We start from the raw sequence: 25,234 nt of genomic DNA on the forward strand, positions 1-25,234 counted from the left end.
CTGTCTACCTTCCTGCCTGTCTGTCTGTCTGCCTGTCTGTCTACCTTCCTGCCTGTCTGTCTGTCTGCCTGTCTGTCTACCTGCCTCTCTGCCTGTCTGTCTGTCTACCTGCCTTTCTGCCTGCCTGTCCGCCAGCCTGTCTGTCTGTCCGCCTGCCAGCCTGTCCGTCAGCCGGCCCGCTCCCCCCCCTTCTCTTCCCGGCAGCCTCTCCCGCCAGGCCCGGCCTCCCTCGCCCCTCCCGGGCCGGGGGCGGCGTCGTGACGCGCGGGACGGGGCGGGCTCCGGGGGAGTCGCGGTGGCCGGCGCAGGCCTCGGCGGCGCCGGGCCTTTTGTGCGCGCGGCGGCGGGGTCGGGCCGGGACGGGGTGGGGGGCGAGGCCCGCGCCCGCGTGGGGTGCCAGCTCCGCCAGCTCGGCCCTGCCTGCCCGGTCCCGCGCGGCCCGCGCCCGGCCTGCTGCACCCATGTTCGAGTAAGGATCCGGGCCGGGGGGGAGGGGGCCGGGGACCCCGGGGTGCAGCCGGAGCCGGTGCCTGCGGGGACACCCCGGAGTGCCGGGGCGCAGACGGCGGGGTGCCAGAGCTGGGGGGGGGCTTCGGCGTTTGAGGGGGGGGTCCCAGGCCTGGGAGCCCGGGGTGGGCACCTGCGGGGGGGGGGCGGGTGTCCTTGGATCCCCAACACCTCCTCCCCACCCCCCAGTCAGCCCAGGCCTTGGGGGGGTCCCCTCCCACCCACCCCATCCGCCCTGGCTGAGGGCCCGGGAGGGGTGGGGAGGGGGCTTGGCGGGGCGGGGGCCAGGGCCTGGGGGGTCTCTGCGCCTGTCTGTGGCCCCCCACCCCACTGTGTGTCTCCATTGTGATCGGCTGTGAGCAGGTGAGCCCAGGGGTGGGTGTGTAATTTACCGTGGTCTGGTGGATTAGGCTCAATTACCTGTGTGTGCCAGTGTGCGTGTGTGTGCGTGTGAGAGGAGGGACGTGTCCCACCCCATTTGTGGCTCCCAAGTACAAAATTATGTCTGATGATGGCTTAGATGGAGTCGGTCTGTGTCTGAGGCTGTTTGTGTCAGTCAGGTATCATTAACCGCACCAGGTAAAGCCAGGCACCGGTGGCTCACACCTGTAATCTCAGATCTGGAGGATTGTGGTTCATAGCCAACCCTGGCAGGAAAGTCTATGAGGTTCTTATCTCCAATGAACCAGGAAAAAAAAAAAAACCATAAAAGGGGCATGGAAATCTTTTTTTTTCTTTTATCTTTTTTTTTTGGGGGGGGGGTCCGGTCGTGGGGCCTAAACTCGGCCTGGGCGCTGTCCCTCAGCTCTTCAGCTCAAGGCTAGCACTCTACCACATGAGCTACAGCGCCACTTCCGGCTTTTTTCTTTTTTGCTTATGTGGTGCTGAGGAATCGAACCCAGGGCCTCATGCATGCAAGGCAAGCGCTCTACCACTGAGCCACCTTCCCAGCCCCGGGACACAGAAATCTTATCTGGTGCCAGTGGCTCATACCTATAACCTAAGTACTCAGGAGGCTGAGATCTGAGGATTATGGTTCAAAGGCAGCCCAGGCAGGAAAGTCTGTGAGACTCTTATCTCCAATTAGTCACCCAAAATGCCAGAAGTGGTGCTGTGGCTCAAGTGGTAGAGTGCTAGCCTTGAGCAAAAATGCTCAGGGACAGTGCTCAGGCTCTGAGTTCAAGACTCAGGACCCGCACCAAAAAAACCCCATAAAACTTCCACCAGTGGCTGCAAATGTGGTGGGCTGTGGGTCACGAGTATGTGTGGCTTTATGGCTGTGGTGTGTATGCATACCACCGGGGCTCTGCGTGTCACCTACGTGCCTGTGTCTTACCCCAGAAATGATCATTTAGTCATATGTAAAAATCCAGGCCTGGGAAGGTGGCTCAGTAGTAAGAGTGCTTGCCTTGCGCGTATGAGGCCCTGGGTTCAATTCCTCAGCACCACATAAGCAGAAAAGCCAGAAGTGGCGCTGTGGCTCAAATGGTAGAGTGCTAGCGTTGAGCTGAAGAGCTGAGGAACAGCGCCCAGGTTTAGAGTTCAGGCCCCACGACCAAAAAAAATAAAAAATCTATATTGTGTGTCCCCTTGTGACACAGAAGTGTCTCACACACGTGTGTGTGCAGCTTAGAAAGCCCTGGCTTTGATTGTTTTTCAAATTCCATCCTTGTGGGGAATTTCCCAGCGGTGACATTGTGGGGTACCCAGGCTTTTCTGTGTGTGCGAGACCCTTTGTGGTCCCTTCTGAACCAAAGATCCTCTCTCCTGATTTTTTTTTAATTTTTATTTTGTGCCAGTCCAGCCTAGGGCTTGAACTCAGGGCCTAGACACTGCCTCTTATTTTTATTTTATTTATTTATTTTTTGTTGGTTCTGGGCCTTGAACTCAGGGCCTGGGCACTGTCCCTGAGCTTCATTTGCTCCAGGCTAGCAGCGCTCTGCCACATGAGCTGAGCCACAGCACCACTTCTGGCTTTTTCTGTGTCTGTGGTACTAAGGAATCGAACCCAGGGCCTCATGCATGCTAGGCAAGCACTCTACCACTAAGCCACAGTACCAGTCCCTCCAATAGTATTTTTTTTATTCAAAGCTGGTGCTCTACCACTTGAGCCACAGCTCCATTCCCAGCTTTTTGCTGGTTCATTGGAAATAATAAGAGTCTCATGGACTTCCCTTCCCTGGGCTGGCTTTAAACCACGATCCTTGTATCTCAACCTTCTGAGTAGCTGGGATTATAAGCATGAGCACCAGCACCCAACAGAGAAAGGTAGTTTTCCAAGATGGCACACTGGCATTCTCTTTCTTGCACACGGGTGTCTGCCCCTGCCCCTCTCCGGCATGGGCCAGCTTGGTGGGGGGACCGTTGTCAGGTCCAGGAAGCCTGAGGTGAAGCATTTGCTGTGGCAGAACCTCATTCTCTTCCAAGTCCCCGCCCTGTAACGGTCCTGGCCCTGCCACAGCTTCCGGCCCTCCCTTCCCTGCCACGGCTGGCTGCGTCAGGCTGCCCTGTGGCTCCTGCGTGAGCCCTCAACACACTTCCTCCTAGTCCTGCCCAACAGCAAAAACTGACAGTGTGGGGGCTTGAACCTGCCCTGGGGTGGCCTTGTCCCTACACTTGGGGCTTATAGAGAAAGGGCAGGACTGTGTTTCAGGTCAGAGAGACCCAATGAGGCAGGGGAAGGGGGTGGAGCCAGACTCCAAACTGGGGTTCACGGGCTTGTGGCATGAGGCCCTCCCCCTCTCCCTCCCTTCCTCCCTTTCCTATATATTTTTTTGTGCTGGTACTGAGACTTGAACTCAGGGCCTGGGTACTATCCTTGACAGGCTGGCGCTCTGTCACCTTCTGCCTTTTTTGGTGGTTCGTTGGAGATGAGAGTCTCACAGACTTTTCTGCCTGGGCTGGCCTTGAACCGTGATCCTCAGATCTCAGCCTCCTGAGTAGCTGCGGTGACAGGCGTGAGCTGCCCCCTCCTTTCTTCTCCTCTCCCGTCCTGGCTGACCCCTTCGTGCTTCCCCGGCTCTGTCAAGCTCAGCTCTGGCCCTGAACTTGGTGTTCCTGAACCTAGAGCCGCCTCTCTCTCTTTCTCCCTCTCTCTCTCTCTCTCTGCCAACTTTGTTCTTTGTCCTCACTTGGCTTGGGGAGGCTCGCCTCTGCAGACTCTGCAGCTGAAGGAGCTATCTCTGTTTCCGGTTGTCTGCCTCTTCACACTTGAACGTTTAGGAGAATCTCTTGGGCCCAAGACTCTGATAGAGAAGCTGAACAGGGGGCCCGGGTGGGGGGTGGGAGGGCGATCCAAAAACCTGCATTTCTTCAGTTTGTTCCTTCGTGGATTCATCTGTTTTTTGCTCTGCTGCGGATGGCTGGAAGCCAGGATCTTTTGCTTGCTGGTCAGCACTCTACTACTCAGTTCTATTTCCAGTGCTTGTTTTGTGTGTGTGTGTGTGTGTGTGTGTGTGTGTGTGTGTGTGTGTGTGTGTGTACATGCACCCCAGTACTAGGACTTAAACTCAGGGTACAGGCACTGTCCTTTAGCTTTCTTCCCTCCCCCCCTTTTATTTTTTGCTCAAGTTTGGTGCTCTACTACTTGAGCCACACTGCCACTTCTGGCTTTTTGCTGGTTCATTGGAGATAGAGTCTCATGGATTTTTCTGTCCAGGCTGGCTTCAAACGGCAATCTTCAGATCTCAGCCTCCTCAGTAGCTGGGATTACAGGCGTGAGCTCCAAAGCCTGGCCTCACTCCCCTCTCTTGAATGGAGATGGGGACAGTAGGGATTGCACAAGGTTGTTTACGGAATAATAGCATTAATCACACGGGACTTGACAGAGGTGCTGATAAGGAGTCGGCAAGGTCTCCTTCAAATTCCCTAGTCTCACCCCACAGCCCGTAGGACACTTGTGTTTGCTCAGTTATCACTGAGTGTTCTGTTTGTTTAACGTGTGCCTCGGTGCTCTCTGAGGGAAGGTGCCCTATCTGATGGTCTCTGCTCCTGCCAGCTGCAGCTGGCACCGCCATTTGTTCAGTTGCTCAAGTGTATTATATGGATTTGGGCAGACGCCACCCTCGATACTCAGGAGACTGAGATCTGAGGATCATGGTTCCAAGTCAGCCGAGGCAGAAAAGTCTATGAGACTCTTATCCCCAGTGAACCTCCACAAAGCCAGACGTGGTGGTGTGGCTCACAAAACCATAGGCCACCCCGCAAAAAAAAAAAAAATAACATAAATATATATGGAGGGAGGGAAGGAGGGGTTTTTAGGTTAAATAACTGGGACTGGGGAATGTAGCTCAGTGGCAAAGCACTTGCCTAGCAAGTGAAATGTCCTGGGTTCAGTTCCTCAGTACTGAACAAGAAAAGACAGAAAAAAAAACTACAATTAGCTTGAGTAATTGAGTTAGAAAGTCATTCTTTTATAGATGTATGTTGTATACGTGAATTAGGCTTTTTTTTCCTTTTCTTTTTTGGTTGGTCATGGGGCTTGAACTCTGGGCCTGGGCGCTGTCCCTGAGCTCTTCAGCTCAAGGGGAGCGCTCTACCACTTGAACCACAGCGCCACTTGTGGTTTTCTAGTGGTTTATTGGAGATCAGAATCTCATGGTCTTTTCTGCCCAGGCTGGCTTTGAACTGTGATCCTCAGATCTCAGCTTCCTGAGTAGCTAGCTGCCACTGGCACCTGGCCAGCAAGTTATTTTTTTAAGAAGCAAATGGCATCTGTGTTGATTTGTGCCCCTTGAGACAACCCCATGAGGACCTGGGTTTGTCATGCTCTGGGTGCCTCATGAAGTGACAGTGACACTGACACATTAAGGAAGCTGCTCTGGGGTTGCAGTGTAAGGATGTGAAGTAGGGCGGATGGACACGGGAGGAAGGGCTGTATGGATGGATGGAGGGTGGATGGATGGATGAGTGGATAGATGGGTGGATGGATGGATAGGTGGATGGATAGATTGGTGAGTTGGTAAGTAGATGGATGGATTCATGCGTGCATGCATGAATGAGTGGATGGATGGGTGGGTAGATGGATGGATGGGTGGGTGGGTGGATGAATAGCTGCATGAATGAGTGGATGGACGGATGGATTGATGAGTGGATAGATGGATATATACATGAATGGATGGATGGATGGATGGATGGATGGATGGACGGATGGATTGATGAGTGGATAGATGGATGTATACATGAATGGATGCATGGATGGATGGATGGCTGCATGACTGGATGGACTGGTAAGTGGATAGCTGGATGCATAAGTGGATGGTTAGATGTATGGGTGAGTGGATGGATGAATAAATAGGTAGATGGATGGGTGGGTGGATAGATGAATGAATAGGTAGATGAGTGGGTGGTGAGTGCATAGGTGGATGGATGGATAGGTAGATAGATTAGTTCATGCATGGGTAGATGGATGTATGGATGGATGGATGAGTAGGTAGATAGATAGATGAATGGATGGGTAGTGGGTAGATGGATGCATGAATGAATGAGTAGATAAGTGGATGAGTGAGTGGTTATGTGGATAATGAATGAATGGATTATGAATGGTGGATGGATAATGGTGACTAGATGATGGATGGATGATATAAGGATGATGGTGGATGGATGATGATGGATGATGGATGGATGGATGGTGGATGGATGATAGATGGTGGATGGATGGATAATGATGGATGATGGTGGATGATGGATGGATGGTGGTGGATGGATGATGGTTGATGGATGATGAATGTGGATGGATGGTGGAGGATGAATGATGGATGGTGGATGGATGGTGGTGGATGGATGATGGATGATGGATAATGGATGATGGTGGATGATGGTGGATGATGGTGGATGATGGTGGATGGATGGATGGTGGAGGATGGATGATGGTGGATGGATGGATGGTGGAGGATGAATGATGGATGGTGGATGGATGGTGGTGGATGGGTGATGGATGATGGATAATGGATGATCATGGATGATGGTGGATGATGGTGGATGGATGCATAGTGGATGGTTGAGTGAATGGATGAATAGGTAGCTGGAGAATCCATGGGCTGATTGATGGGTGAGCCTGAGCCCACTCACTCCCAAACCTGTTCCCCCTCTAACCCTCTTCCTCCCCTGCCCACAGCACCACGCCCCACTCTGGTCGGAGCACCCCAAACAGCTCCCCATCTCTCCGGAAGCGGCTGCAGCTTTTGCCCCCAGGCCGGCCCCCTGTGGAGCCAGAAGCAGGCAGCATGGTGGAGAAAGGGTCAGACAGCTCCTCAGAAAAGAGTGGGGTGCCTGGAACCCCCAGCACCCAGAGCCTGGGAGGCCGGAACTTCATCCGCAACAGCAAGGTGTGTGTGGGAGCCAGCTGGGGGTGCGCAGCTGGCCGGGAGGATGGCAGGGGGTGCTTGGCTCATCCTGACCCCCCTTCTTTTTCTTGCAGAAGATGCAGAGCTGGTACAGCGTGAGTATTTGGGCAGAAGTGGGTGTCAGAGGGTGTGGAGCGAGGGATCACATGCTGGGTGGGAGCCCTGGACTACAGGAGTCAGCAGCAGAGTGGGCAGAGAGGTCCGCAGACCAGGGTTAATCATACTATGGACCTTCTTATCGGGGCTGGCTTCAAACCACGATCCTCAGATCTCAGCCTCCAGAGTTGTTGGGATTCCAGGTGTGAGCCACCAGCGCCCGTCTCTGGGACTGGATTGGGGTTCAGACTTTACTTCCCTTAGATGCTCAGCCCCACGTATAAACAACGCAATGAAGATTTCCGGAAACTGTTCAGCAAACTTCCTGAAGCGGAGCGTCTCATTGTGGGTGAGAACCGGGGCACCCCAGGACCAGCCCACCTGCCTGTGGGTGACCCTCCGGTGCCCCTGCCTGACGCCCTCTCCCCTCTCCTTGCTCTCAGATTACTCCTGCGCTCTGCAGCGCGAGATCCTGCTGCAGGGCCGCCTCTACCTCTCCGAGAACTGGATCTGTTTCTATAGTAACATCTTCCGCTGGGAGACCACGGTGAGCCTGGGTGGTCTGGGACTAGGAGAGGGTGCCTGGGGATGGGGCATGAGGGTGTGGGGTGGGGTTCCTAGAACTCTTGTCTGCTTCTGATCTCCTGGCTGCAGATTTCCATCCAGTTGAAAGAAGTGACTTGTCTCAAGAAGGAAAAAACAGCGAAGCTGATCCCCAACGCCATCCAAATCTGTACAGAAAGTGAGAAGGTGAGCCCCGAGGACCCGGCGGGCCCCCCCCCCACTTCCCCTCTTACCTCTGGCCACTTCTTTTATTCTTCGAACCCCTGGCAGGGCCCCGGCCCCCATCACCTCTGACCTGAATCTCTCTGTGGGAGAGACTCCAGCCTTCTTGGCCCCTACAAGAAGTAACACCCCCCACCCCCCATCTCCCCCACCCCCCCTCCAGCAAGCATCAAAATCAACCAGGTGACAGTGGGTCCCACCTGTAATCCTACTTACTCAGAAGGCTGAGATCAAGAGGATCGAGGTTCAAAGCCAATCCAGGCAGGAAAGCCCATGAGAATCAAACTATTCAGAAATAGCTGAAAGTGTCACCGTGACTCAAGTGGCAGAGTACCAGCCTTGAAGAAGCAAAAGAAGCTCAGGGACCATGCCCAGGCCCTGAGTTCAAGCCCCAGGCCCAGGAAGAAACAAACAAAAAATAACATCAGGATCAGGGGATCATAATGGCTGGAAAAATCATTCCTGTCCATCGATCCAGCACCCCAGGCCCCCCCGCCCCTCAGCAGTTCCCCACCCTCCATCCCCCGATGTTCCCTCCTCTTGATTTTCCCTTCCATCCCCTTCCTACTTCTTTCCACAGTGCTGGACTCAAACCCAGGGTCTTGTACATGCAAGGCAAGTGCTCTCCCACTGAGCAACTTGATCTTAGTTAGTTGGTTATTTAGTTGGTCCTGGGGCTTGAAATCAGGGCCTTGTGCTGTTCCTGAGCTTTTTCCACTCAAGGCTAATGCTCTACCCCATTGAACCATGGCCCCACTTCCAGTTTTTGAGTGGTTCATTGGAGATAAAGAGTTTCACAGAGACACTTTTGCCTGGGCTGGCTTTGAACCATGATCTTCAGATGTCAGCCTCCTGAGTAGCTAGGATGACAGCCATGAGCCACTAGCGCCCAGCTGCAACTTGATCTTTTGAGACGAGATCTAGATCTATGTAGCCTAGGCTGGCCTCCAGCTTGACATCCTCCTGCCTCAGCCTCCCAACTGCTGGTATTATAGGCATGCACCTCCATGCTATCCAAGTGTCCTCATGACAAGATTGCTCATGTCACCCCAGTGGCCCAACAGGAAACAGGAAGGACGGGAAAAGGCCACAGCAGACTTCTTTGTGTGTGTGTGTGTTTGTGCCAGTACTAGGGCTTGAACTCAGGGCCTGGGTGCTGTCCCTCAGCTTTTTCACTCAAGGCTGGCGCTCTACCACCTGAGCCACAGTGCCACTTCCAGTTTTCTGGTGGTTCATTGGAGATAAAGAGTCTCACGGACTTTCCTTCCCGGGCTGGCTTCGAACCTGGCTTGCTCTGAGGAAGGTCCAGTGTGTCCTCTTCCCAGTGAGGGCTCAGCATCACCTAGCACAGGGCCAGGCACAGGATCAATGCTCTGTGGGAGGAATGTAGAGACACCCGTGGCGGTGCAGATCGGGGGTGGTCGTGGGCTGCCTGAGGCTGGGGGTCTCCCCTCACTCGGCTGTGTGTTTCCCCCCATCCCCTCTCCAGCATTTCTTCACTTCCTTTGGGGCCCGGGACCGTTGCTTTCTTCTCATCTTCCGCCTCTGGCAGAATGCGCTACTGGAAAAGGTGGGTGCGGGTAAGGCCCGGGCAGAGGGATTGGGGTGCCAACAGAACCTTTTTTTTTTTTTTTTTTTGGCGGTCGTGGGGCCTGAACTCTGGGCCTGGGTGCTGTCTCTCAGCTCATCAGCTCAAGGCTAGTGCTCTACCGCTTGAGCCACAGCACCACTTCCAGTTTTCTGGTGGTTTATTGGAGATAAGAGTCTAAGGGACTTTCCTGCCCAAGCTGGCTTTGAACCGTGATCCTCAGATCTCAGCCTCCTGTGTAGCTAGGATGACAGGCGTGAGCCACCAGCGCCCAGCCTGTCCTTGAACTTTTGTACTCAAGGCTGGAGCTCTACCACTTGAGTCACAGCTCGACTTTTGGCTTTTTGTTTTAGCTTTTTTTTTTTTTTTTTTTGTCGGTCATAGGGCTTGAACTCTGGGCCTGGGCGCTGTCCCTCAGCTCTTCAGCTCAAGGCGAGCGCTCTGCCACTTGAGCTACAGCGCCACTTCCGGTTTTCTAGTGGTTTATTGGAGATAGGAGTCTCACGGTCTTTCCTGCCCCGGCTGGCTTTGAACCGCGATTCTCAGATCTCAGCCTCCTGAGTAGCTAGGATTATAGGCGTGAGCCACTGGCGCCCGGCCTGTTTTAGCTTTGGATTGTTATTTTAGAGGTGAGATACACTGTGGTTACATTTACATACTTCAGGTAGTAAGTACATTCCTTTCGCAGTGTCACTTGTTTCCTCATTACCTCCCCTGCCCTTCCTCCCATCTCCGCCCACGAGTTGCATAGTTCACTTTCACCAATGTCCACAGCGCTCCACTGCTGTACTTTTTCACCCTTTTTCCTCGGATTCTGTGGCCTCCCCCCATCCACCCACAAATGTGCACGCGAATGCACTGTATATAAGGTAGAGAATACAGTCATCAGAAGAAAACAAATTTTAAAAATCCTTTGTTTTCATCTCTTTGGAGTTCATTTCAGTATGTATATTATATAAATATGAAGAGGCGCTTGGGTATTGCGCCTTTCTGATTCTCTCCTAAGACTATATCCTCTTTTGGAGTATCTAGAATCCTGTGTAATTCATCATGTCCCAGTGTGTTTTAGATCTCTTTTGGAGTATCTAGTATCCTATGTAATTCATCATGTCCCAGTGTGTTTTAGATCTAACTTCCGCAGGGGGAACATGCCACTTTGGCTTTTTTTTTGGTAGTTGATTGGAGATAAGAGTCTAACAGGCTTTCCTTCCCAGGCTGGCTTTGAACTGTGATCCTCCAATCTCAGCCTCCCGAGTAGGTAGGATGACAGGCGTGAGCCTCTGGTGCCTGGCTTGCTTGGCTTTTTTGCTTAATGCTGGCGCTCTACCACTTGAGCCACAGATCCACTTTTGGCTTTTTGGAAGTTCATTGGAGATAAGAGTCTCACAGGCTTTCCTGCCCAAGCTGGCTTTGAACTCTGATCTGCGAGATCTCAGACTCCTTAGTAGCTAGGATGACAGGCATGAGCCACCAGCACCGGCTCTCAGCATGAGCTTTGTAGAACGTGTGTGAGAAATGTCTTCTCTCCCCGCTCCCTTTCCTAAGGGCTCAGTACATAGAGCTGTTGGGGCTCCTGACAGTTAAAACTGTGTCCTGTTGTCATCCTGCCATTCTGACTGTAGTTGACCCAGAGCCCCTGGGGGTCCTGAGGATGCCTGGAGGAATAGTTGGGGTCACAGTGGGGCGCTGGACAGAACTGCTTAGACCTTGGGATCATGGCCACTCCCACAGTCTTGACCGCATTGGAATCTCAGAGTTGAATCCATGGCTTCTCCCTTCCTGGGCCTCCATTTTTTGCTCTGGCCAGGGAGTCATGCTGCCCTCTTGTGGACACCATGGGAACTGCTTGGACAAAGGACTTGAAAGGCAACCTGGCTAGAAAAAAACTGGCCTGGGCAGAAGACAGAAAAAAGAAAACCACAAGGAGCAAAGCCAACCTTCTACCATCTTGTCCTGTGTGTGCAGACACTGAGTCCCCGGGAACTGTGGCACCTGGTCCATCAATGCTACGGCTCGGAGCTGGGTCTCACCAGCGAAGATGAAGACTATGTCTGCCCTTTGCAGCTCAATGGACTGGGGTGAGTCGGTGGTGCGTGGCGGTTCTGGGAACGGGGGCGCTGTGTGCAGACCTCCTAGAGTCCTGGATAGACTCAAGAGGCTGAATGGGGCCAGGCACTGTTGGCTCCTATCTGTCATCCGCTACTCAGGAGGCTGAGATCTAAGGATCACAGTTCAAAGCCAGCCTGGGAAGAAAGTCTATGAGACTCTTTTTTTTTTTTGCCAGTCCTGGGGCTTGAACTCAGGGCCTGGGTGCTGTCCCTGAGCTTCTTTGTGCTCAAGACTAGTACTCTACCACTTGAGCCACAGCTCCACTTCTGGCTTTTTCTTTTTTTTTTTTTTTTTTTTTTTTTTTTTTTTTGTCGGTCGTGGGGCTTGAACTCTGGGCCTGGGCGCTGTCCCTCAGCTCTTCAGCTCAAGGCGAGCGCTCTACCACTTGAGCTACAGCGCCACTTCCGGTTTTCTGGTGGTTTATTGGAGATAGGAGTCTCACGGTTTCTCCTGCCCGGGCTGGCTTTGAACCGCGATCCTCAGATCTCAGCCTCCTGAGTAGCTAGGATTACAGGCGTGAGCCACCAGCGCCCGGCTACTTCTGGCTTTTTCTGAGTAGTTCATTGAAGTCTCATGGACTTTCCTTCCTGGACTGCTTTTGAACTACAATCCTCAGATCTCAGCCTCCTGAGTAGCTAGGATAACAGGCATGAGCTACCAGCATCTGACTTTTTTTTTTTCTTCAAATTTTTTATGGTGATTAAGTGGTTACATAACTTCCCAAATTTCACAGTACTGTGGGATAGTGATGCTCAGTTAAAGTCACAAACACATTCTAACTTTCATGGAGCAAATTGTCTATCATGGTCTATAACATTTATAAGTTCTATGAGCTTTGCAATACAGTTATTTCTTCCACATTGGGTGATATGTACATTTCTTTTGCATAGCATCAGCTGTTCCCTCTTTCCCACTTGTTCCCTCCCTCCCATCGCTGCCACTGAGTTGCTTAGTTCATTTTGGTCAATGTCCAGTGCAGCTGATGGGTTCCGCTGTTGTATGTTTTTCCCTGATTCCCTCTAGTTCTGTGTCATCCTCCTGGCTTCCCTCCGGTGTACACATATATACCCTACATGTGATCAGCAGCATGGAGTTATTTAGTAGTGATTCAACCAGATGAGTGGAAGTTCTTTGTTTCTTAAGTCCTCCTAATTTTGTCGTATCACCTAACATTTTGGATTTAACATCCACTTATCAGGGAGACCATGTGCCGTTTGTCTCTTTGCTCTTGGCTTACCTCGCTCAAGATGATTTCTTCTAGCTCCATCCATTTCCCTGCAAATGCCATTATTTTTGTCCTTTCTAATGGCTGCGTAATATTCCATTGTGTATAGATGCCACAATTTTGGGGTCCATTCATCTGTGGCGGGACATCTGGGTTGTTTCCATATCCTGGCTATTGCAGCCCCTGACTTCTATGAGACTTTTATCTCCAGTGAATCATCACAAAGCCAGAAGTGGAAGAGCACTAGCCCTGAGCAAAAAAACGCATAGCAACAAACCCAGGCCATGCCCGGTCAAGCCACAGGACTGGCACCCCCCCAACCCCTCCCCAAAAAGCTATGTAGTGTCTCAAGGAGCAGAAGTGTCACTTCCTTCTTTCTCCCCCCCCGCAGCAGCCCCAAGGAGGTGGGAGATGTCATCGCTCTGAGTGACATCGCTCCTTCCGGGGCCACCGACCGCAGCCAGGAGCCCAGCCCCGTGGGGTTACGTCGTGGCCGAGTCACTCCCAACCTTTCCCGAGCCAGCAGTGACGCAGACCATGGGGTGAGCAGGAAGGGGCACTCATGGGGTGACAGTGGAATTAGGGGCCCAGTGACAGAGGCCAGAACAGAGGAGCATCATTGAGGGGCAGGAGTGGGCGGGGAACAGATGGAGCTAGGAAGATGGCAAGAAAATGAATGTAGTAGGAAAAGACATGGACGAAACAGGGGAAAGAGAGGCTGGGAAGGTGGCTCAGTGGTAGAGCGCTTGCCTCGCATGCATGAGGCCCTGGGTTTGATTCTTCAGCCCCACATAAGCAGAAAAAAGCTGGAAGTGGTGCTGTGGCTCAAGTGGTAGAGTGCTAGCCTTGAGCTGAAGAGCTGAGGCGCTGGTGATTCATGCCTGTCATCCTGAGGCTGAGATCTGAGGATCACTGTTCAAACTCAGCCTGAACAGGAAAGTCTGTGAGATTATCTCCAATAAAAACTCCTCAGGGGACTGGGAAGGTGGCTCAGTGGTAGAGTGCTTGTCTAGCATGCATGAAGTCCTGGGTTCGATTTTTCAGTACCACAGAAACAGTAAAAGCCAGAAGTGGCACTGTGGCTCAACTGTTAGCGTGCTAGCCTTGAATAAAAGCAGCTCAGGAACAGTGCCCAGGCCTTGAGTTCAAGCCCCAGGACTGGCTGAGAAGCTGGGCGCTAGGGTGGGCCTTATAAGGAACTTGGAAGGGACAGATGAAGCCTTCTGTGTAGGTGGAGGAAGACAAGGAAGAGCAAACGGACAGCCAGCCAGACGCCTCCTCCAGTCAGACAGTGACGCCAGTCACAGAGCCCCCCAGTACAGAGCCCGCCCCACCCGAGAACCTCAGCGCCCTGGGCCCCTTGGATCTGCTGCCCAGAGACGAGCTATTGACAGACACGAGCAACTCCTCTTCATCCACGGGGGAGGAAGGTGAGGCGCGGGAACCGAATGGCTTTTTATCTCAGTTATCCCAGGGCAAACTTTACTTATGAGGGTTAAATGGTGCCTTGTTAAGACTCCAAACACAAAAGGAGCAAGTCCAGGCGCCGGTGGCTCCCGCCTGGCATCCTAGCTACTCAGGAGGCTGAAATCTGAGGATCCCACTTCAAAGCCAGCCTAGGCAGGAAAGTCCGGGAGACTCATCTCCAGTGAACTACCAGAAAACCGGAAGTGGCGCTGTGGCTCAAGTGGTAGAACGCTCACCTTGGGCTGAAGAGCTGAGGGACAGCGCCCAGGCCCTGAGTTCAGGCCTCATGCCCAACAAAAAAAGAAAAGAAAAGAAAACAGCAAAGGCAGACACTGGGGTGCAAATCCTGGCTCGTGTGTCTCCCTCATTCTGTGATGTGAACATGATTTAACCTCTCTGAACACTGATTTTTTTTTTTCCCTCATCCAGAAAAATGGAGGTAGCCCTTAATAATGATCACTCCATGGCTGGGCACTGGTGGTTCACACCTGTAATCCTAGCTACTCAGGAGGATCGTGGTTCAAAGGTAGCCTGAGCAGGAAAATCCTTGAGCCTCCTATCTCCAGTGAACCAGCCAGAAGTGGCGGTGTGGTAGAATGTGAACCTTGAGCAAGTAAACCAAGCAAGAGTGTAAAGCTTTGAGTTCAAGATCCTATATCCATAGGATTGTTAAGAAAAGCAAATGAATTTGTAAAGTATGCCTAGAGCTCTTGAGCCAATTATTGTGTTGTTTTTAATTTTCTCTGTGCCATCTAATTTTGGGGTACCCTTTATTCTAACTGAGACAGGGCAAGCCCAAGCCCCGGGCTTTTTGCCAGTGGCTATAGCCAAAAACAAAACAAAAAAACCCAAACCACATCCCCTAGAGTTGGCTCTGATTGGTTCCTCTTGGAGAAGGAGCTCATCTCTGAGCCAATCGCTATGGCTGATTGGTCCAGCCTGGGTTACACCCACACTTCTGGTCCAATCCCATGGCCACCTTATGATCACATGAAAGTAATTGGCCAGGATGATGTGTGTGTGTGTGTGTGTGTGTGCTCCCACCCAGAACCATCATTATGTGGCCCTGATTGGCTGGCTGAAGGGACAATGTGGTCACTTTCAACCAATCCTGTATCCGAGGGGCTGGATAGTGCTCTGTGCTCTAGAAAGTTGGGTCTGCTCAAAGAGAGATACAGGGGAGGGAGAGAGAGAGAGGAGGAGGAGGAGGAGAGAGAAAGAGAGAGAGAGGGGGAGAGGGTAAGGGAGAGAGAGAGAGACGAATGAGACCCCAAATACTGAGGGCCTCCCCTCCCCCTTGTGTGCGTCTCCCAGCTGACCTGGCCGCTCTGCTTCCTGACCTCTCTGGCCGGCTCCTCATCAACTCGGTCTTCCACGTGGGTGCTGAGCGGCTTCAGCAGATGCTCTTCTCCGACTCGCCCTTCCTGCAGGGCTTCCTGAAGCAGAGCAAGTTCACAGGTCAGTATTGTGGGCTTTCCCTGAAAAATCACTGTGTTGGGGTACACACACACACACACACACACACACACACACACACACACACACACACACACACACACACACACACACACACACACACACACACACACACACACACACACACACACACACACACACACACACACACACACACACACACACACACACACACACACACACACACACACAAACGTTCCATAAAGGTATTTTTTTTCCCCCTTGGTTGGTTATGGGGTTTGAACTCAGAGCCTGGACACTGTCTCTGACCTCTTTTGCTTAAGGATCAAGCTGTTTTGCTCTGCCACTTTGAGCCACAACTCTACTTCTGGTTTTCTAGTGGTGCATTGGAGTCTCACACAGATTTTCCTGTCTGGGCTGGCTTTGCACCATGATCCTCAGATCTCAGCCTCCTGAGTAGCTGAGATGACAGGTGTGAGCCACCAGCGCCCCGGCTCACAGAACATTCTTTTTTTTGTTTTTTCTGTTAGTCATGGGACTTGAACTCTAAGGCTGGGCACTGTCCCTGAGCTCTTCAGCTCAAGGCTAGCACTCTACCACTTGAGCCACAGTGCCACTTCCAGCCTTTTCTGTTTATGTACTACTGAGGAATCGAACCCAGGGCCTCATGCATGCGAGGCAAGCACTGTACCACTAAGCCACATTCTCATCCCTCACAGAGCATTCTTATATCCTGTAGTTTTATATGGGGCCACTTGTGAGCAAGAGAAGGTGGGGGTCCCCCATAAGAGTGAGGGGTCCAGGGAAATGTGTTCCATGTTCTCTGGTCTGATACTCTGGAGAGAAGCAGGGACTTGTTCAGAGAAAGAAACAGATTGAGCCCAGTGCCTGTGGCTCACGCCTGTAATCCTAGCTATTCAGAAGGCTGAGATCTGAGGATTGTGGTTCAAAGCCAGCCCGTGCAGGAACGTCCATGAGACTCTTATCTCCAATAAACCACCAGAAAATGAGAAGTGGCGCTGTGTCTCAAGTGGTAGAGCATGTGCCTTGAGCTGAAGACCTGAGGGACAGCGCCCAGGCCCAGAGTTCAAGCCCCCTGACCGACAAAAAAAAAAAAGAAAAAGAAAAACTGAGACTGAGGGGTTGGGTGAGGTAGACCCTGGAGAGACCAGAAATGTTGGGATGAGAGAGATCTTAGCCAGAACTATCATTCCTGTTTAAAGTTTTTAGCCCAGTGCTCAGATTCATGCCTGAGCATGAATTCCAACTATTCAGGAGGCTGAGATCTGAAGATCATGGTTCAAAGCCAGTCTGGGCAGAGGGAAAGTTTTCAGACTCCTTAGAAGAAACATGTAACATAGAGCAAAGTGGGGACATGAAGACGGTGGGCAGCGGCAAGTCCACAGAGAACTGACGTCCAGGCCCTCCCAAAAACTAAAAGGCTGCCAGCACTGGTGGCTCACGCCTGTCATCCTAGCTACTCAGGAGGCTGAGCTATGAGAATCACAGTTCCAAACCAGCCCAGGCAGAAAGGTCGGCAAAAAAAGCCAGAAGTGTAGGTGTGGCTCAAAGTGGTAGAGCCTTGAGCTCAAGGACAGCACCCAGGCCCTGAGTTCAAGCCCCAGGACAGACAAAATAAAAGGCCCAGCCTCCTACAGCATGGATGCCAGAGAACAGAGAATATTTTTCTCATTCTGCTCCTTTCTCCTCTCCAGATGTGACCTTGAACCCCTGGAGCGGGGATGCAAAGTGCCACCAGCGTCGGGTCCTGACCTACACCATTCCCATCAGCAACCCTCTGGGCCCCAAGAGTGCCTCTGTGGTGGAGACGCAGGTGGGCGGGGCCGGTGGGAAGAGGGAGGGGCCTGGTGGCAGGGGCGGGGTCTTGGAGGTGGGTTGGGCAGTGGTAGGGTGATACTTGGGAGGGGAAGGCGTGGCTTGGCAGGGGAGGGCGGGGCCTGGAGGCAGGGGCGGGGTCTTGGAGGTGGGTTGGGCAGGGTGATAGCTTGGGAGGGAAAGGCGTGGCTTGGCAGGGGAGGGCGGGGCCTGGAGGCAGTCTGGCCAGTGGCTGGGTGATAGCTTGGGTGGGGTGGGTGGGGCTTGGAGGGGAGCCCGGGACAGGGCCCGGTGGCTTGGCCAGCTTGGCCAGCCCTGGCCAGCCCTGTGGTGGTGGCTCGGGTGCAGTGGCCCTGACCTTTCCCCCCTCCCTTTTCCTGTCCTTGCAGACGCTGTTCCGCCGGGGCCCGCAGGCCGGCGGGTGCGTGGTGGACTCCCAGGTGCTGACGCAGGGCATTCCCTACCAGGACTACTTTTACACCGTGCATCGCTACTGCATCTTGGGCCTGGCCCGGAACAAGGCCCGGCTGCGGTGAGCCACAGCCAGGCCCGGCTACCCCGTGCCCTCCTCGCCTCACCCCCATTTGATTCCCAACGCTGCCAGCTGTGCTCACTGCCTGTCATCCTAGCTACTCAGGAGGCTGAGATCCGAGGATCTCGGTTCAAAGCCAGCCCGGGCACGAAAGTCCGGGAGACTCTGATCTCCAATAACCACTAGAAAACTGGAAGTGGCGCTGTGGCTTAAGCTGTCGAGCACTCGCTTTGAGCTGAGGGACAGAGCCCAGACCCAGAGTTCAAGTCCCACGACCAACAGAAAAAAAAAAACAACCAAAAAAACTGAGGGACAGCACCCAGGTCTTCAGCTATGCCTTTGGACCAGCACAAAAATAAAAAGAATGGTGGGACCCTCTGAATAGCAAAGGGGAGACAGAGGGTCCTGAGGGAACCACCTCCCAGCAGAGGGTGTTGGAGTTCTCAGTGAGAGATTCATTTGTTCAGCTGTTTATTGAGCATCTACTAGGTGATCCACATATTCCAGACCCTAGAGACAAAATCTCAGGTCTCAGAGCGCTCAGACTTAATAGTGGGAAATTGGCTGGAAAGAAAAAGATGATGTAAACTGGATGCCGGTAGCTCACACCTGGCATCCTAGCTACTCAGGAGGCTAAAATCTGAAGATAGTGGTTCGAAGCCATCCAGAGCAAGATAGGCTGTGAGACTATCTCTAATGAACCACCCAAAAGCCAGAAGTGGAATTCACTGGTAGAGCTACATCCTTGAGGGAGAAAGCTCTAGCACCTAGGCCCTGAGTTCAAGTCCCAGTACACACACACACACACACACACACACACACACACACACACACACACACACACACACACACACACACACACACACACACACACACACACACACACACACACACACACACACACACACACACACAGAGAGCAGTTGGATTCTGGTTAAGTTTTGTAAGTGGAGCCAACAGCCAGCTGAGATTAGCTTTATGGTGAGTTGATAGGAAGGCATGGGGCGGGGGGCAGCACCAAGTTCACGGTCATCTGTCCTGAGCCTCTGGCAGGATGAGCTGCCATCTTGACCACCTTGGGAGACTATGGAGAACACATTGAACCCCACCATACCCATCCCCATATAGGACTGCGGGGGGGGTGGGGAAGAGGCTTGGGGGGCTGAGTCGAGCCAGCGAGTGTTGTGGGCACCAGAGAGGGGAGAAGTGGGGGTCCAGAAAAGCCACTGGGGCAGGTCAACAGAACCCCTGCCCCCATTTTGCCTGTGTGTGACAAAGGGGCCTTTGAGTCCTGGGAAGGAGGGTCCTACAGGGGGTGGGGAACAGCAGCCCCCCGTCCTCACCCCTGGATCCTGTTCTGTGTCACCAGGGTGTCCTCAGAAATCCGCTACCGGAAGCAGCCATGGAGCCTGGTGAAGTCGCTCATTGAGAAGAATACCTGGAGTGGCATTGAAGAATATTTCCACCATCTTGGTAGGCGATCACAGACCAGCGCGGGGGGGGGGGGGGGGGGGATGGCTTGGCTGGGGACAGACATCAGAACCTTCTTTTTATTTATTTTAGATTTATTTATTTATTTATTTATTTATTGTTGGTCTTCGGGCTTGAACTCTGGGCCTGGGCGCTGTCCCTCAGCTCTTCAGCTCAAGGCTAGCGCTCTACCACTTGAGCCACAGAGCCACTTCCGGTTTTCTGAGTGGTTTATTGGAGATAAGAGTCTCAGAGTTTCCTTCCCCAAGCTGGTTTTGAACCATGATCCCCAGATCTCAGCCTCCTGAGTAGCTAGGATGACAGGTGTGAGCCACCAATGCCTGGCTTTCTTTCTTTATTTTATATGTGCCAGTACTGGGATTTGAACTCAGGACCACATGCTCTAGTCTTTTTTTTTCTTTTGCTCAAGGCTGGTGTTCTACCACTTGAGCCACACCTACACTTTTAGCTTTTTTTTTTTTGTCAGTCATGGGGCTTGAACTCTGGGCCTGGACACTGTCCCTCAGCTCTTCAGCTCAAGGCGAGCACTCTACCACTTGAGCCACAGCACCACTTCCAGTTTTCTGAGTGTTTATTGGAGATAGGAGTCTCATGGTCTTTCTCCAGGGCTGGCTTTGAACTGCGATCCTCAGATCTCAGCCTCCTGAGTGGCTAGGATTACAGGCGTGAGCCCTTGGCGCCCGGCCAATTTTAGCTTTTTGTTCAACGGTTTCTTGGAGATGAGTCTCATGGACTTTTCTTCTCTGGGCTGGCTGCAAAACCACCATCCTCCAATCTCAGCCTCCTGAGTAGCTAGGATTACAGGTGTGCGCTACTATACACGGCCATTGAAGGATTTTTCTCTCTTCTCTCTCTGACCCACACAGAGCGAGAGCTGGCCAAGGCGGAGAAGCTGTCCCTGGAGGAAGGTGGCAAGGACACTCGGGGACTGTTGTCTGGTCTCCGGAGGCGGAAGCGCCCCCTGAGCTGGAGGGGACATGGAGACGGGCCCCAGCACCCGGACACTGACCCTTGTGCCCGGGCTGGCATGCACACCTCGGGTGAGTTTCAGTCAGGACAGATGGAGGAGCTGGGAGGGCAGAGGGACCTAGTGGGGGGGTGGAGGGGGTGGGGGTGGGGATGCTGTGCTAACCCTGAGTTGTTTTCTCCCATAGGCTCCCTCAGTTCCCGCTTCTCAGAACCACCCATAGACCAGGGTCCTGGGGCAGGCATCTCCAGCGCCCTGTTTCTTATCAGCATTGTGTGAGTACCGGCAGCTGGGCTGTGTGGCCTCGGATAAGTGCTGGGCCTCTCTGGGCCTCTCTGCTCACCCGGGAAGAGGGGCTGGCCAGCCTCACAGGATGTTGCAAACACCCTGGAGAGCGCCCTATGTAATAGTTGCTCAGTTTGTCTTGTAGAAGGTGGAGATTGCGGGAGCAGTGGTGGTGTTGTGGCTCAAGTGGTAAGAGCACCAACCTTGAAGGAAAAAGCTCAGGGATAGCATCCAGGACTGGCACAGAAAAAGTAGGTTTGGAGGTGTGGTTCAGGTGGTAGAGTGCCAGCCAATGAGAGCTCTGGCCCTCTGAGATGGGCCAGGGTACCCAGCGAAGCCTGGTCTAGCCTCATACCCAGGGCTAGAGGAACAAGGTTCGAGCATGCAGCATTAGCCAGGTGAACTGAGCGCTGATGGCTCACGCCTGAAATCCTCGCTACTCTGAGGATCGAGGCTCAAAGCCAGCCCAGGCAGAAAAGGCCCCGTGAGACTCTTACCTCCAATAAACCACCAGAAAACCCGAAGTGGCGCTGTGGCTCAAGTGGTAGAGCACTAACTTTGTGCACAGAGAAGCTCAGGGAAGCTACCCAAGACCTTGAGTTCAAGCCCCAGAACTGGAAAAGAAAGAAAGAAAGAAAGAAAAAGAGTCAGGTGAATGGAGAGAGGTAAGGCCCCCAGATCAGACCCGGGGCTTGAACTCAGGGCCTAGGCGCTGTCTCTGAGCTTTTTTGATTCAAGGCTGAGCCACACCTTCACTTCAGGCTTTTTTGCTGGTTCATTGGAGATAAAAGAGCTTCACAGAATTTCCTATCCAGTGGGCTGGCTTCGAACTGTGATCCTCAAGATCTCAGCCTCCTGAGTAGCTGGGATTATACTGGTACCTGATCGGGGGTACCTGGCAAAGTCAGGGTCCTTTGAGGGAAGACGAGTCAGATTCCCTAGGCTGGAAGCACCCCTCAACTTCATACCCTCAACTACACTGGGCCTCAGTTTCCCCGAGACCAGCAGTTTCAGTAGTCTGGTTGGAATCTGCCTCTGGGGTTGCAGGAGGGCTGGCTGGCACTCACCTCTTTGCTTTCCCGTCTTCCCTGCTGCTACTCCAGGATCTGTGTGAGGTAGGGTCCCCCCTCCCCACCCTCCCCTCTGTGTGTTTCATCCTCCCAGAAGCCCCCTTACTACTCCCCCTCCCCCTCCCCCCAGATGGGTTTGGGTGAAAACCTTGGCTTTTCTGCTTCTGGGCTGTGTGGCCCTAGGCAAATAACTCACCCTCTCTGAGCTACAGTTCATGCCGCTGAAAAGGGCCAAGTGTTGATTGTATTGGGGTTGGGGGAGGGAGACTGAGGCCCCCTCCCCCGACCCCCCAAACTCCTCACCTCGGATTCCCCATCCTCAGCCTCATCGTCCTCATCGCCCTCAATGTACTCCTGTTTTACCGTCTGTGGTCCTTGGAGCGGACAGCTCACACGTTCCAATCCTGGCACAACCTGGCTCTAGCCAAGGGGTAAGTAGTGGGAGGGGGTTTAGGGGCGAGGAGGGGGAGTCAGTGCTCATCGTGGGGGAAACCGAGGTGGCGCAACTCAGACCCTCCGTCCCGCACAGGAAATTCCCCCAGACGGCCGCGGAGTGGGCTGAGATCCTGGCCCTCCAAAAACAGTTCCACAGCGTCGAGGTGCACAAATGGAGGCAGATTCTCAGAGCTTCTGTGGAGCTCCTGGATGAGGTATAGGCCGGGGGGGAGAGCCGTGGGACCCTGGGGTTCAGATGCTTCTGCTCTTTGGGCCTCTGTGTCCCCTGCTGTAAAATAGAAGAATCAGTCTCTAGGTTGGGTGGTTTTCCTAATGAGACATAAAAGAATGTGCATGTAGCGCATGCCTGTAATCTCAGCTACTCAGGAGACTGAGAGCTGAGGATTATGGGTCCCAGCTAGTATAGACGTGAGACTCTTACCTCCAGTGAACCAGCAGAAAGTCAGAAGTGAAGCTGTGTGCTAACCTTGAGTAAAAAAGTGATCCTCCAAGCTCAGCCTTCTGAGGAGCAGGGATTATAGGTGTGAGCCACCAGCCTCTGCTGTCTTTGGGAAGATGAAGGGGGACAGGGGGACAGGGGGCTTAGCTGTCCAGGGAGTGTTGGGATGAGCTCACCCCCACTTTCTTCCCCGCAGATGAAATTCTCCCTGGAGAAACTGCAGCAGGGCATCTCTGTCTCGGAACCTCCATTGGACCCGCAGCCGCAGACGGATGATGGCTTCTCCTGAGAGCCTCCAGCCCAACAGCCGTCACCTCCAAAATGGACAGAAGGACACAACACACAACAGAGTGAACCCCCTGGCCGCCACTGCTGGCACAGTGTGAGGGCTGCAACTCCCCGCCCGCCCCTCCTAGTGGCCCGACCATGGGGGCCATGCAGAAGCAGGGAGCCACAGAACCGAATGCAACCGGCCTGCCCAGTTGGAGAGCTGGCCTGGCCTTTGGCAGGCCCTGACTAACTTATTTTACCCGGCTGGGGTTTGGAGGGGCTGGGTGGGGGGAGTACCCGCGGGTACCCGCGTGCCTCAGCTCTGGGGTTAATAATGTATTATATTTATTTGGGGCCACAGAGCTCTAATAAAGGGTTAGAAATGGCTGTGGCTTTGCCTTCGGGGTCCCAGGAATGGGGGGAGGATGGCCGTCATGCTCGATCTTGGGGTGGTGGGAAGAAGGCACAGTTTGCCGGGCATCAGGGGTTCCCCAATTGTCACCCTAGCTACTCAGGAGGCTGAGATCTGAGGATTGCAGTTCAAAGCCAGCCTAGGCAGGAAAGTCCATGAGACTCTTTATCTCCTGTGAGGCATAAAATAGCTCCAAGGGATGGCTGTGGTTCAAGGGGTAGAGCGCCACCTTGGAGGAAAAACAAAACCATACTCAGGGGTGGCGCCCAGGCCCTGAGTTCAGGCTCCAGGACAGGCACAGAAAAAAGGAAAAGAAAGCTACAATTGTGGAAATTCAAGGCTTGAATAATTCAAGGCCTGTGTGAGCAAATGTAGCTCCCGATAATAGGCCCAGAACAGACTCGAAAAAGTTAAGCTTATTTTAGAGAAATTGAGAGGGGAAAAAAAAAAAAAGAAACTCATACATAATGGCTGTGCCAAGAAGCTCCAGCACTGACAATATGTTATTTCTGCCCCACACACTGGTACTCACGCTTGTAATCCCAGCTACTCAGGAGGCTGAGATCTGTTCAAAGCCTGCCTGGGCAGGGGTCCAAGAGACACCTCGGGCTTTTTTTTTTGCTGGTTCATTGGAGATAAGAGTTTCACAGCCTTTCCTGCCCCAGCTTGGCTTAGAACCACAACCCTGAAGATCTCTGCTTCCTGAGTAGCTGGGATTACAGGTGTACACTACAGCCTCCATCTTGTAAGCATCATCTTTAGGGATGGCGGAAGGGAGTGAATCACTGGTGGCAGAGGAGGGTAGAGCCGGCTTTCTACCCTCAGAGCTGTGTGCCTCGGTTGCCCATGCCGGTGAACTGGGGATAGTGCTCAATGCTCCCCCTCTCCCCGCACCCCCTAGAAGATGAACCAGCAGCATGTTAGTAACTTGGTGACCTCCAGCCCAGGGGTGGGTGCCCCCCTCTCTCCCGCCCCCAGGCCATGCAAGCTGTGTTTCCACCTACCATCCCCCACCCCGCCCCGGAGAAAGGTCTGGTTCGTCCTCAGGGTTATTTTCCACAGCTCAGGAGGTGCTGGATTAAGTGCCTGAGCTAGGAGGTGTGGTGTGGTGTCCTTGGCACTGGGCCCCTCTGCCCTGGGCCTGCCATCCCTCCCCCTCCCCCACATCTTGGTTCCTTTTGCCCTTGGCCTGGCTGGGCCAAGGGAATTCTGGGACTGTAACCCATCCAGCATTGGCGAGCTGAGAGTCTCACATCCCCCAGCGTGAACTTGCCAACCCACTCCCTGTCCTGCCAGGAGACAGGCGGCCGCCATCAGTGCTGGGCTGGCCAGGCCAGCTACCTGACCCCTCGGGGAGGGAGAAACTTCCCCCAGCCGCAGTTTCTTGCTGTAGAAAACCAAAGATTGAGCCAGGTGCTGGAGGCTCCCGCCTGTAATCCCAACTCTGGAGGCTGAGATCTGAGGATCTGCAGGAAAGTCCCTGCGCCTCACGTCCAGTGAACCACCAGAAAACCAGAAGTGGTGCTGTGGCTTACAGTGGTAGAGGGAGAGCTTGGGGACGGCAGCCAACAGGCCCTGAGTTCAAACCCCAGGAAGGAAGGAAGCGAAGCAAGTGGACCACGGAGGCCATAGAAATGGGTTTGAGGGAACCCGAGGGGACTCATGCTGTTCATTTGGGAAGCAGGCCGGGTTCGGGCATCTGTGCTCTCCCAGGGCTGGAGGGTCAGGCAGTGAAGCCTATGGAAGAACATACATCGGGAGTGGCGATGTCGCCTGCAATCCCAGCACTGTGGGAAGTCCAAGACTATCCATAGATAAAGGCGGCAGGATGATGAGTTCCAGGGCAGCGGGTCCTACAGAGGGGAGGAAGGAGGGAGGGAGGGAGGGATCAGGTTGGAAAGACACCCTCTATCCTGA

The 25,234-nt window shown here is 53.4% G+C and overlaps 1 protein-coding gene across 1 annotated transcript; it reads left to right on the forward strand.

Moving 5' to 3' along the window:
- Positions 1–330: 330 nt before the first annotated feature.
- Positions 331–23,292, forward strand: Gramd1a (GRAM domain containing 1A). Its single transcript, XM_069998594.1, has 19 exons — positions 331–469; positions 6,623–6,833; positions 6,926–6,946; positions 7,212–7,296; positions 7,391–7,494; positions 7,602–7,697; positions 9,223–9,303; positions 11,287–11,399; positions 13,047–13,197; positions 13,887–14,085; positions 15,437–15,580; positions 17,275–17,393; positions 17,785–17,927; positions 19,297–19,400; positions 20,285–20,458; positions 20,573–20,660; positions 22,064–22,171; positions 22,270–22,390; positions 22,832–23,292. Exons 1-19 carry the CDS (start codon positions 462–464, stop codon positions 22,922–22,924), a joined length of 2,163 nt encoding a protein of 720 aa, XP_069854695.1. The 5' UTR covers positions 331–461; the 3' UTR covers positions 22,925–23,292.
- Positions 23,293–25,234: the final 1,942 nt, after the last annotated feature.

Source organism: Dipodomys merriami, unplaced genomic scaffold, assembly GCF_024711535.1.
Source record: "Dipodomys merriami isolate MVZ:Mamm:240054 unplaced genomic scaffold, mDipMer1.0.p SCAF_52, whole genome shotgun sequence".
Classification (NCBI taxonomy): Eukaryota; Metazoa; Chordata; class Mammalia; order Rodentia; family Heteromyidae; genus Dipodomys; species Dipodomys merriami.